Source organism: Salvelinus fontinalis, chromosome 1, assembly GCF_029448725.1.
Source record: "Salvelinus fontinalis isolate EN_2023a chromosome 1, ASM2944872v1, whole genome shotgun sequence".
Classification (NCBI taxonomy): Eukaryota; Metazoa; Chordata; class Actinopteri; order Salmoniformes; family Salmonidae; genus Salvelinus; species Salvelinus fontinalis.
In genome coordinates this window covers 53016931-53030486 of record NC_074665.1, presented here as the reverse complement: position 1 = coordinate 53030486, position 13556 = coordinate 53016931, and the positions used below count along the sequence as shown (strand labels likewise).

Genomic DNA, 13556 nt, shown 5'->3' with positions numbered 1-13556 from the left:
AATTGTTGCATGTTGCGTTTATATTTTTGTTCAGTATATTTCCAGACGATGAGGTTGGAATAATGACAATTATGATAATGCCCTTTTAGTGTAAGAGCTGTTTGAAAAGACCGCCTTAAATCTCAGCCTGTTTTGGTGGGATGGAGTTTTGGCCTGCCTGATGACATCACCAGGTGGTAAAATAGTTAATAGAGGAAAGAAAGAGAGTTTCAAAACTCGCTGCCAATAACAGCGATTTTCCGTTTTCCCCTCCCCAGTCATTTCACACCCAGACAGTCCTAGCAACATTTTTGCTTGAGAAATTGTTCCTAGCTGAGAAGCATTTTAATAGAATACAATTACCCAGAAATGACTTGATATTGAGATAAAAACGATACCTGGCCCAAGTGCTTGGAAGTGCTTAGCTTGTACTGTATATATAAACTGTGTATACTGTATATTTAGTAAATTTCACAAATACACACAACTCCACAGGATTCCCAGTTCTCATGCCTGGTATATTCCACAACCTGGAAGAGAAGAAGGTGATGAGAGAAAGGGAAAAGGGAGATATAAAAAATCCCTTCGAGTCATTCTTTATCAGCTATCCTCTTTCAACTCTTCAGAGAGGCTAAACCATAAAAGAGCCTAGACATTTGTTCTGTGAAATCTTTTTTTCCCCTTCATGAAACTGTATCAGCCCTCGTACTGTAGAAGCTTTAGCCATAGCTCGTACTACAGCCATGGGCACAGCATATGCTAGCTGAAGTGCAACACATCTGATCATTGTTTACTCCATATGTAAATGCGCTTGAATCTTTCCAAATTCAAACAACCATTCATGATATAAACCAACATCCACTGGTCATCTCGCCAAATCGTTCATAGTCCTTTAAGGACTAGATGTCTGTAATGATGTAGGTCGGATGTGGGATGTGCAGCCGAAGATAGGATGATGACTTACTTGTTTTTTTGTAGTGCCAGGACCAGTTGTTCACCTTCCGCCTCCACCACCAGCCTCAGTGAGGCAGGATAACTCTAGAACACAAACACAGGACACGAAAGGTGAGGGGGGACGGGACACCCAGCAGGGCTTACATACTAGACAGGAAGTAGGAGGGCATGCTGGTAATGGGCTAGGAAGAGGGATTCCAATTCCCAGATCCCTGGCATTGATGGTTGTCATGAATAGAACCCTGTTCTGCTCACTACGTGACCTGACCAGGAAAAAGATCTGGACTCTAACCAGCTGAGTTTTTGATGAGCACATATCAACGCCTCCCCATTACTAATGGTCCATCCCAGGATGACCCGGTCATAGACTCTTCTGTTAGTACCGTTCATAATTTCCCTTGAGTAAAAAACGTGGACTCAAATTTTCAAGAGATCAACAGTAATGAAACAAAACGATCTCATGTTGAAGAGTAAATAAAACATTACCCCTTAGGTCTATAGCAATAATCCATGTCAGGTTTATGTTAGTCAGAAATCAACAGCAAAAACCAAAATCTGTTTTTGCAGAGCAAGCAGTGTTATTCCTTGAGTGCAAGAACAACATTTTTGAGGATTGTCTGCATATTTCAGTGCTGACTGACACTAATTTCCCCAGAACTCCCGCCTTTTCAGCACTCATGATTTATGACCAAACTGGCCCATGGGAAAAGGCTGGGGATCTCGGTCTGTTGCACAGTTTATGAGAGGCTATCAGATACTGTGTGTCACACACACACACACACACACACACACACACACACACACACACACACACACACACACACACACACACACACACACACACACACACACACACACACACACACACACACACACACAACTTTATTTAACTGTAGGGATGGAAAACCTCCTGCAATGAAAAATCCGTATGGATTTTTTGTCCATGCTTCATGTTGTCATTATAACTATTTTACTACACATGTAGAAGCAGGTACACAGACGAGCAGGTAGGCATTTTGATTGCATCTTGACTTAGTTGGTGGAAACACCGCGGATTTCACAGAGCTAGACACAGATATGCAGGGACCATGGAGACAGGCAGAGATAAAGATAGACAGACAGAGAGAACATTTGTCCCAGTCAGATGATACTAAGACAGATGAGACCTTCCTCAGGGTCTGCTGGGCTCTGTTCAGGTTAAGGCTGTTTCTCTGCCAGAAACCCAGTGGGTTTGACAGTAGGTCCATGGTGGGTCCATTTGTGGTCATCACCCCACTGTCCTGACTCAGGATGACTGTGATATTGGCTTGCTACTTCTAGTGGCACTGAAAACAGCTCAATAAAAATAACAGGCGAGGGAAAAATGAGTTGGGTATCATTGCTGATAAAATAATAATAAAACTGAAGAATATTTTGGAATGGTCAACATGGCCATAACAGCTGGCTCCTGAACAATACAAATGGACATTGTTGTCAAACTCAATTGATTATGTAGTGTCATGACATTGGAATATCTCTCTAATAAAATCAAATGAACTTTCACCTAAATTCTGTCCTAACTAAATAGCTAGAATCTCTTCCTTGTTCCAGACAAAGTTATAACACATTCTGATGCATTACTTTGTCAGCACTCATGACTCCTTCTCATTTCAGAGATGTTGTTGTTTTACTAATACCCTCCCCCTGTCATCAAAGTAAAGCTCAAGCTCAGCATTGAGGAAGTTGAGAGAGTGTGGAGTTGAAAGACTAACATAGTATTTCCTCCAGCTAGGAAAAACCTATCCACTCAGGTATAATCTGAGGTATAACTTTTGGAAAGAAATGGCTGTTTTAAATATTCTGGGAGTACTCCTCAACACTCCCTTGTTTTCCTTGCCTGGAATGGTATCATTGTGGTGCAGTGGGGGATCCTGGATTTCAAACATTAATTTCTCTCACTAAGTCCTAGTGGGCTGAACGAATTGGGTTTCTCCATCTGAAGCTACCCTATAACCACAGACTCAATTGCAGAATGTGCTCAATGACCCCATGTAATAGCAGAGATAAAATGTGCTGATTTACCTGGTTTTAATAACTGAATCGATTTCAGGCATGGGGCGGCAGGTAGCCTAGTGGTTAGAGCGTTGGGCCAGTAACCGAAACATTGGTGGATCGAATCCCCGAGCTGCCAAGGTCAAAATCTATCGTTCTGCCCCTGAACAAGGCAGTTAATCCACTGTTCCTAGGTCATCATTGTAAATAAGAATTTGTTCCTAACTGACTTGCCTAGTTAAATAAAGGTTCAAATAAAAAATATATAGACAAAATGACACATGGTTCATAGAAAGAACCTCTATTATGTCTTACTGTGCTTACAGTTCTGGTATATCAAGGATGACAAGTGTTAGGGTGCATTTGCTAGCCATCCACAACTAAGCTCATCGGTCCAATACATTTTAGCACAATGGTTAGACGGTTTCAAATCCGGTTGCTACCTGACTTTGTTACAACACCAGACAGTCTAGTTTTCTCCTATCCCCCAAACCATTTCAAAATGTTGCTTTCGTGCACTGCTTATTTGTAGAGTATAGGAAGCTGGCAAGTTGAGGGAATAATTTCATAGTGTGTGGAGCCTCTGGGCTTAGCTCATACGAAACAAACAACAGAGGGGCCATTTAACACCGTGGGGAGTGAGCTTTCAGTAACAACCACAAAGGGGAATCAGCTGAGGATAAACAGAGATGGTGATTTATTATGGGCTCATGACTGAAACAACAGAAGAGACCAGAGGCAGTTCGGCAGGCAGGCTAACATCTATGGTTGGCTGAGTTATGAGCAGCGTATTAACATTAATCTGTCGTTCTGCCCCTGAACAAGGCAGTTAACCCAATGTTCCTAGTCCGGCATTGAAAATAAGAATTTCTTCTTAACTGACTTGCCTAGTTAAATAAAAATACAATTAAAAATGTAAAAAATTAACCAGGGCCGCTAAAAGGCCGCTTTATGAATATTTACCCTGGACGTGAGCTGGCTGAGTGGTTTGCGCTCCGGCCCTTCCAACAGGAAAGGTACCGTGGTGTCATAGCGTTGGGGCTCAGGGACGGCACTGTGCAACACATTCTGGTTCAAGCTGTTGCCTGTTAAAAGATCAATAGCAGTGATTAGTGATATAATCAATGGAAGTGATTTGAACTGAGTGGGGATGAGTAGTGGGATACTGATGTCCATCTGGTCTCTGTTAAGTAGACACTTGACCTGAGGTGACCTGACTGAGAGAATGTATATTAATGTATAATGAGAATTACATAACCCCTTACTTCACTGGTCGTGGCGGCAGTCAACCATGAGATTATGGAGAATGACATAACATTATTATCAGACATGAAATGTTAAACAGTCTTTTGAACATGTGATTGTCTCATGAATTAGCTTCAGGCCACCTCAAGTAAAATGTGTTGCTCTATTGTTTACATGACCTTGAATTCATTAAACACTAAATGTCCCATTTATGTAAAGGTTGTAAGTCACTTGAGTGAACCAAACTGATCTACAGCGGTTAAAAAAAAGCCATTCACATTAAATATAACACTATTACACGCATCATTTAAAAAAAAACACTAACGTCTGCTTCTAACTCACACCCTCAAACACGTAGATCCCCTGAAAGCAGCTCACTTTCCAGCCCACTTTCTAGCTCACACTCTCAAACACCTAGATCACATGAACGCAGCTCACTCTTCAGATCCCAATCACATGAATTCTAATCACCTGTTCACACACCTGTATGTCATTATCACACACTATTTAGTTCAGTTCTTTGCACTCCATCACTGTAAGGTATTGTTTGTTTTGTGACAATTCTTTCAGAGCGCTGATTTTCCTGCGATTTACTCCTCACGTTTATGATAGTATTTACCTGCCTCACTAACAATGCCTTTTGCCTGCCTGTACCTTAGCCTATCGATTTCCTGTTATCTACCTATTGCCTGATCTTCCGGACTATGTTACTAGCCTTTTTCCTGCCTGTACTCTTGCCCTTTTGAACTCCCTGTGTATGACCTTCTGCCTGTCCCTGGACTCAGCTACCTGCCTCCTCCTGTGGTCCTTCGCAATAAACACCTGCTGCGCCCTGTGCTTAAAACCAGCTCTCTGTCTCCCCTCTTGTTCATTACAGAATACCTCACCAGAAAAAAACCGACAGATGGATTCAGCGGAGCTGCAGCTACGTCTAGCCCGACAGGAGTAACGAATCGATGAAGTCTGCGACCTCCTTCGCCAGTCCATTCCTGCTTCATCGATATCAGGTGCCACAGCCTCCTCTTGTACACCTCCCCCATATCCATGCCTAATAAATACGACGTCTCCCCAGGGAAATGTCAAGGAATTCTCATGCAGTGTAACCTGTACATAGACCAGCACCCCGCTGACTTCACCTCTGACAAAGACAGGGTGGTCATCTCCCTACTCACAGGCAAAGCTATGGATTGGGTCACAGCCCTGTGGGTGTCACGCCCTGATCTGTTTCACCTGTTCCTGTGATTGTCTCCACCCCCTCCAGGTGTTGCTTATTTTCCCCAGTGTATTTATCCCTGTTTCCTGTCTTTCTGCGCCAGTTCGTCTTGTATGTTTAGTCAAGTCAACCATCGTGTTTTTCTCGAACTCCTTTTACTATTCTCCTTTTTCTAGTCCTCCCGGTTTTGACCCTTGCCTGTTTCTGGACTGTACCCGCCTGCCTTGACCACGAGCCTGTCTGCTACTCTGTACCTCCTGGACACTGATCTGGTTTTGACCTTTTTGCCTGTCCACGACCATTCTTAAGCCTACCCCTTTGGATTATTAAACATTGTAAGACTCCAACCATCTGCCTCATGTGTCTGCATCTGGGTCTCGCCTTGTGCCTTGATAGTACGAACTGGCCATGACAGATCCAGCATACTTGGACCAGCTCCGCCACGCTGTCTACTTGCAAGGAGTCACCATTAGGAGACATGGGGAGTTGGTACAGGGCCTTTTGGAAGGGCTCAGGTTCTTGACGGAACGCCACAACCATGGGTTAAAGGCTATTATGGAGCAAATCAGGGAGTTAGCTCAGAGGCTACCTGCCACCTCTGAAAAATCCCAATCACCCAGTAATTCCCCCCCCATCTATGGTGAGTTTGTACAGCCTATCCCGGCTCCCCGAGAACCCCGCTTACAACCTCCGGCGCGATATTCGGGGAATCCTGGTACCTGCCGGGGTTTTCTGACTCAGCGCTCGCTTATTTTTATTTCCTTCAGACAGATCGAAGATAGCGTATATTATTACACTAATGTTGGGAAGGGCGCTCTCCTGGGCTACGGCAGTTTGGGAGCTACAATCTGCCATTTGTGGTCATCTGGAGGAAATCATAGCAGAAGTGAGAAAGGTATTTGAGTTTCTGGGAGAAAGGCGGACAGCAAACTGCTTGACAAAACTCCCATAGCGTGGCAGACTACGCGGTTGATTTTCGCACGTTGGCCACCGAGAGTGCCTGGAATCCGGAGTCTCTTTTCGATACTTTTTTGCACGGCTTATCTGAGGAGGTAAAGGATGAGCTACCTGCTCACGAATTGCCGATGGATCTCGACTCCCTTATTGCCCTTACCATTAAAATTAATGGACGCCTAAATGAACGCAAGAGTGAGAGGAGGTCTGGTCTCGGGCACACTCGTGCACCCGCTATGGCGCATTCACCTCCAAGGGAATCCGGAAGGCAGCTCTTCCGAGAGGATTCGAAGCCACCTGAGGCCTCTCGGGAATCTACGACGTTTGAGTTGGATACTCCTGAGCCTACGCAGTTGGGAAGAGCTAGGTTATCAGTTGGGGAACGCTCACGAAGGATGAATAATAACTGTTGTCTGTACTGTGGAGGGGCAGGACATTTTATAGCTACAGTTGAAGTCGGAAGTTTACATTCACTTAGGTTGGAGTCATTAAAACTCGTTTTTCAACCACTCCACAAATTTCTTGTTAACAAACTATAGTTTTGGCAAGTTGGTTAGGACACCTACTTTGCGCATGACACAAGTAATTTTTCCAACAATTGTTTAGACAGATTATTTCACTGTATCACAATTCCAGTGGATCAGAAGTTTACACACACTAAGTTGACTGTGCCTTTAAACAGCTTGGAAAATTCCAGAAAATGATGTCATGGCTTTAGAGTCAATTTGAGTCAATTGGAGGTGTACCTGTGGATGTATTTCAAGGCCTACCTTCAAACTCAGTGCCTCTTTGCTTGACATCATGGGAAAATCAAAAGAAATCAGCCTCAGAAAAAAATGTATACCTCCACAAGTCTGGTTCATCTTTGGGAGCAATTTCCAAACAGATGAAGGTACCACATTGATCTGTACAAACAATACCACGCAAGTATAAACACCATGGGATCCACCAGCCGTCATACCGCTCAGGAAGGAGACGTGTTCTGTCTCCTGGAGATGAACATACTTTGGTGCAAAAAGTGCAAATCAATCCCAGAACAACAGCAAAGGACCTTGTGAAGATGCTGGAGGAAACAGATACAAAAGTATCTAGGCCGCGGATCGGGACACCTCCCAAATTACACCCATGTGGCTTCTTTTCCAAGAAAATGTCACCCGCTGAGAGGAATTATGATGTCGGGAACCAGAGTTCCTCGCCATTAAGCTGGCTATCGAAGAGTGGCGTCACTGGTTATAAGGCGACCACCGCAATTTGGAGTACTTAAAAGTGCTAAGAGGCTCAACCCCAGACAGGCTCGCTGGGCACCCTTCTTGACCCAATTCAACATCACCTATCTGCCTGGTAAGAAAAATGTGAAGGCTGATTCCTTATCCCTTCTCTTTGACTCCCCTTCCTCTAACCCAGCTCCCGAGCCCATCCTGCCTCCGTCTTGTGTTGTGGTACCCATACAGTGGGAAATCCAATCAGCAGTCCAAGAGGCACTATGCCATGACCCAGCACCTCCCGACACCCCTGCAGGTAAGACCTACGTTCCTGCGTCCGTCAGACCCCAACTAATGCAGTGGTGCCATACCTCGCTGAGTTCTGGCCATCCAGGAATCACCCGGACCATGGAGCTACTGACAAACAAGTTCTGTTGGTCATCCCTAACAGCAGACGTCCAAGATTACATTCTTTCCTGTCCCGTCTGTGCATGGGCAAAAAGCCCTCGCCAACTGCCTACCGGTAAGCTTGAACCTTTACCTACACCACACAGATCATGGTCCCACATCGAGATGGATTTCCTCACAGATCGGTCGGACTCTTCGGGCTTCACGACTATTTTAGTTGTAGTGGACCGGTTCTCCAAGATGTGCCGACTCATCCCCCTTTGGCATCTACCTAATACCATGGAAATGGCCGAGTGCATGTTCCAACAGGTTTCGTCTGTATGGGATCCCGGAAGACATATTTTCGGATCAGGGACCCCAGTTCATCTCCAGGGTGTGGTGAACCGTCTGCGACCGACTGGGGGTCTCCATCAGCATATCCTCCGGATACCATCCCCAAACCAACGGGCAGACGGAACGCCTGAATCAGGAAATAGGGAAGTACCTTCGCCAACACTGCACCTACCAACCACACGAGTGGAGTCGCTATCTAGCCTGGGCCGAATACACACAGAACTCCCTGGTGTATTCCTCACTCCATCTCACTCCTTTTCAGTGTGTCCTCGGATACTAACCCTCCGTGTTACCATGGGAGACAGAGCCCAGAACTGTGCCTGCCGTCGATGAGTGGTCTCGACAGAGCGAGCAGGTTTGGAAGACCGCACAGCAGCACATCCATCAACCTTCCCTCTCCCAGAAACGTTTCGCTGACTGGCGTCGCCGACCTACTCCACTCTTCCACCCTGGGAAACGTGTGTGGCTCTCTACCTAGGACATCCGGCTTTGTGACCCCTGCAATAAGTTCAGTCCCCAGTTCATTGGTCACTTCATAATAACACACCGCATCAATCCTGTCACCTACTGTCTCCAGTTTCACCGTCATTACCGGATCTCCTCATCCTTCCATGTGTCCCTTCTCAAGCCTGTGAGGTACAACCCTCTCCATCCTCCTGTGGTGTGTCGTGGAAATTCAGTACCGAGAGAGACATTTCTTCAAATAATCATCTTTATTTAATATTGATTAATTATTGCAATAATGAGACCGTCACCCCATCAGTCTTGACTGACTGTTAGGCTGAGAGTCTAGCCTTTACAGACGATGCACAGTTTTTATATAGCTGATACCAAGATTGAGAATGCTATTCATTGACTACAGCTCAGCGAGATGATTGTGGACTAGAGAAAAAGGAGGACCGAGCATGCCCCCATTCTCATCGACAGGGCTGTAGTGGAGCAGGTTGAGAGCTTCAAGTTCCTTGGTGTCCACATCAACAACAAACTAGAATGGTCCAAACATACGAAGACAGTCGTGAAGAGGGCACGACAAAGCCTATTCCCCCTCAGGAAACTAAAAATATTTGACATGAGTCCTGAGATCCTCAAAAGGTTCTACAGCTGCAACATCGAGAGCACCCTGACTGGTTGCATCACTGCCTGGTAAGGCAATTGCTCGGCCTCTGACCGCAAGGCACAACAGAAGGTAGTGCGTACGGCCCATTACATCACTAAGCTGCCTGCCATCCAGGACCTCTACACCAGGCGGTGTCAGCGGAAGGCCCTAACAATTGTCAAAGACCCCAGCCACCCCAGTCATAGACTGTTCTCTCTTGTACCACATGGCAAGTGGTACCGGAGTGCCAAGTCTAGGACAAAAAGGCTTCTCAACAGTTTTTACCCCCAAGCCATAAAACTCCTGAACAGGTAATCAAATGGCTACCCGGACTATTTGCACTATATGCATCGTCACTTTATCTATACATTCATGTACATGTTTACCTCAATTGGGCTGACCAACCAGTGCTCCCGCACATTGGCTAACCGGGCTATCTGCATTGTGTCCCGCCACCTACCACCCGCCAACCCCTCTTTTACGCTACTACTACTCTCTGTTCATCATGTATGCATAGTCACTTTAACCATATCTACATGTACATACTACCTCAATCAGCCGGACTAACCGGTGTCTGTATGTAGCCTCGCTACTTTCATAGCCTCGCTACTGTATATAGCCTTTTTTACTGTTGTTTTATTTCTTTACCTACCTATTTTTTACCTAATACCTTTTTTTGCACTATTGGTTAGAGCCTGTAAGTAAGCCTTTCACTGTAATGTCTACTCATGTTGTATATGGCGCACGTGACAAATACTTTGATTTGATTGCTTAGTCAGTCATTTTCTAACCTTCCCATAAGCCACCTTGGTTATCTACACAGGATGGTCTTTTAATTAGTTTCCCAGATGCCAGGAAGATGAGACAGAGGCATTGTTTATTTGCTAATTGTAATTATTTCGCCACTATGACCTATTTATTGCCTTACCTCCCTAATCTTACTACATTTGCACACACTGTATATAGATATTTCTATTGTGTTACTGACTGTACGTTTGTTTACCCCATGTGTACTCTGTGTTGTTTGTGTTGCACTGCATTGCTTTATCTTGGCCAGGTCGCAGTTGTAAATGAGAACTTGTTCTCAATTGGCCTACCTGGTTAAAACCTCTAACGAGTCACAAACCCGGATCCGGGACCGCCCCATCAAAAAAGCTGACTAGCATAGCCTAGGCTAAAGACACAGGGATATCGTATAATAAAATGTTCATGAAATCACAAGTGCAAGACACCAAATGAAAGATACACATCTTGTGAATCCAGCCATCATTTCTGATTTTTAAAATGTTTTACAGGGAAGACACAATATGTAAATCTATTAGCTAACCACGTTAGCAAAAGACACCACTTTTTTTTACTCCACCCTTTTCTTACTGCATCAGTAGCTATCACAAATTCAACCAAATAAAGATATAAATAGCCACTAAGCAAGAAACACTTTCATCAGATGACAGTCTGATAACATATGCTATACAATAAATATGTTTTGTTAGAAAAATGTGCATATTTCAGGTATAAATCATAGTTTACCATTGCAGCCACCATCACAACTCTCACCAAAGCAACTAGAATAACTACAGAGACCATCGTGTATTAGCTAATTACTCATCATGAAACATTTCTTAAAAATACACAGCGTACAGCAAATGAAAGACACAGAACTTGTGAATCCAGCCAATATTTCAGATTTTCTAAGTGTTTTACAGTGAATACACAATATAGCGTTATATTAGCTTACCACAATAGCAAACATCACAACAGCATTGATTCAAGCCAAAATAGCGATGACGTATAAACCACCAAAATATATACATTTTTTCACTAACCTTCTCAGAATTCTTCAGATGACAGTCCTATAACATCATATTACACAATGCATATAGAGTTTGTTCGAAAATGTGCATATTTAGCGCCACAAATCGTGGTTATACAATGAGAAAAGTAGCAAAGCTGCCCAGAAAATGTCAGGAGAAATCTTTGGAGAGGCACCTATTCTAATCAATAAATAATCATAAACTTGACTAAAAAATACAGGTTGGACAGCAATTGAAAGACAAATTAGTTCTTAATCCAATCGCTGGGTTACATTTTTTAAATTAACGTTACTTCAAAATACAGCGTGCGATAAAGCGAGGCTGCACTGCAATTAATAGCGGCTTATGCATTTGACATTTTTCAACAGAACGAATTATCAGCATAAATAGTTCTTACTTTTTGATGAACTCTCATCAGAATCTTGGGAAAGGTGTGCTTTGTCCAAAAGAATCGTTACTAGGTTGTATAACGTCCTCTTCAACGTTGCAATTAGCAGTAAACATTAGCATGAGAGAGAGAGATACCCAACCCCCTAGAACGCCAGGAAATGAAATACCCGAAAATCGCAATATACTGACAAACTGATATAATTCGGTTTAAAATAACAAGATTATGATGTCTTTAAAGCCTATATCGAATAAAAACACAGCCGGAAATTTCTAAGATCTATAACCGATGGTTCTAGTACAATATGCCAAGGTCCTCAGTGCGTCAGAGCGAAGAGGGAAAAGAACAGACACGTCTTTGCCAAGTGATTTATAACCTTTGAGATCTACGTAGAGACTCCATTTCAAGTCTCCCTATTCGCTAACATCCAGGGGAAGGCGTATGCAGTGCATCTCAACCAATAGAAGACAGGCAGATTTATACACAGGTCTCAGAGCAGCTAGCAAAATTTGGCACTCACATACACATAGGAAATTGCTCTAAGTCCAGTTCTGTTTCACTCACAGATATAATTCAAACGGTTTTAGAAACGAGAGAGTGTTTTCTATCCAATAGTAATAATAATATGCATATTGTACGAGCAAAAATTGAGTATAAGGCAGTTTAATTTGGGAAAGGTAATTATTACAAAGTGCTAACAGCACCCCCTATTGTTAAATAAAGGTGAAATAAAAAAATAAAAATTGTTTTCAACTCTTCCAGGCTCTCTCTATATCGAGTCACATATATCGAGCCTCACAACCATAAATCAATTGTCAGTTTCAAGCTTTCTCCAGTAGAACCCATGTCCTCAACACCCAGACTAGCTGCAGGGTGCTAGAGTGGAGATCATAAAACACAGCATTAGCAGGACAAAAATATCTTACTGTTTGTTAAGTAAATAATTGTTACATATCCAACAAATAAGGTGAATACATAATTTTTACTTCACAGGCGCACCTCGGCACACCCCCTCCATTTGACGTCAGCGGTGCACCGGCTTATTTCGTCCAAGCCCTCCTTGACTCCAAGCGCCTGGGTGGTCGCATCCACTACCTGGTGGATTGGGAGGGTTACGGACGCGAAGAACAGTCCTAGTTCCCCGCCCAGGACATCCTCGACCCAGCCATGATCCTGGCTTTCCACTGTAAACGTCCGGACCGCCCAGCTCCATGCCCCCTGCTCAGCTTCCTAGGCCGTCAAGAGCCGCCCGTGGAGGGGGGGGGTACTGTAACGTCTACTTCCAACTCACACTCCCAAACACGTAGATCTCCTGAAAGCACCTCACTTTCCAGCCCACTTTCCAGCTCACACTCTCAAACGCCTAGATCCCCTGAACGCAGCTCACTCTCCAGGTCCCAATCACCTGAACTCTAATCATCTGTTCACACAACCGTATGTCATTATCACACACTATTTAATTAAGTTCTTTGCACCCCATCACTGTGAGGTATTGTTTGTTTTGTGACACAATTCTTTCGGCGCTGTTTTTCCCGTGATTTGATAGTATTTCCCGGACTATGTTACTAGCCTTTTCCCTGCCTGTACTCTTGCCCTTTTGGACCCCCTATGTATGACCTTCTGCCTGCCCCTGGACTCAGCTACCTGCCTCCTTCTGTGGTCCTTCGCAATAAACACCTGCGGCGCCCTGCACTTGAAACCAGCTCTGTCTCCTCTCGTGTTCATTACAAACACACCATGTGGGTTTCAGACAAAGGTAGCCCTCAGACAGCAAAGTACTATAGACATATTGCCTTTGGAAACCAACAGTATTGCTTTTCCAAACACAGTGCAAGTTCTCACTTATTCGACTGTAAAACAGTGGTGTCCCCAAAGGGTCTCTGTTCTGCAGTAAGACCACAGACACAACATCAATAATGGATGCTTTAACACAGCTCAT

General features: G+C 44.1%; 1 protein-coding gene and 1 long non-coding RNA gene across 5 annotated transcripts in view; one reads left to right on the top strand and one right to left on the bottom strand.

Moving 5' to 3' along the window:
- The window catches only part of adam12b (ADAM metallopeptidase domain 12b), a 150658-nt gene that overhangs the window by 116850 nt on the left and 20252 nt on the right, over nucleotides 1-13556 (bottom strand). For 3 of the 4 annotated variants that reach the window (XM_055925997.1, XM_055926007.1, XM_055926015.1), the window contains exons 2-3: nucleotides 3928-4049; nucleotides 944-1017 (exon numbers count right to left, since the gene is read on the bottom strand). In XM_055925997.1, coding sequence (XP_055781972.1) covers nucleotides 944-1017; nucleotides 3928-4049 — 196 coding nt within the window. The remainder of the gene's footprint in view (nucleotides 1-943; nucleotides 1018-3927; nucleotides 4050-13556) is intronic. The other variant, XM_055926024.1, reaches the window with a different exon arrangement.
- LOC129857601 (uncharacterized) lies at nucleotides 5090-13319 on the top strand. Its single transcript, XR_008759919.1, has 2 exons — nucleotides 5090-5216; nucleotides 12611-13319. It is a non-coding gene; the product is annotated as an uncharacterized LOC129857601 (long non-coding RNA).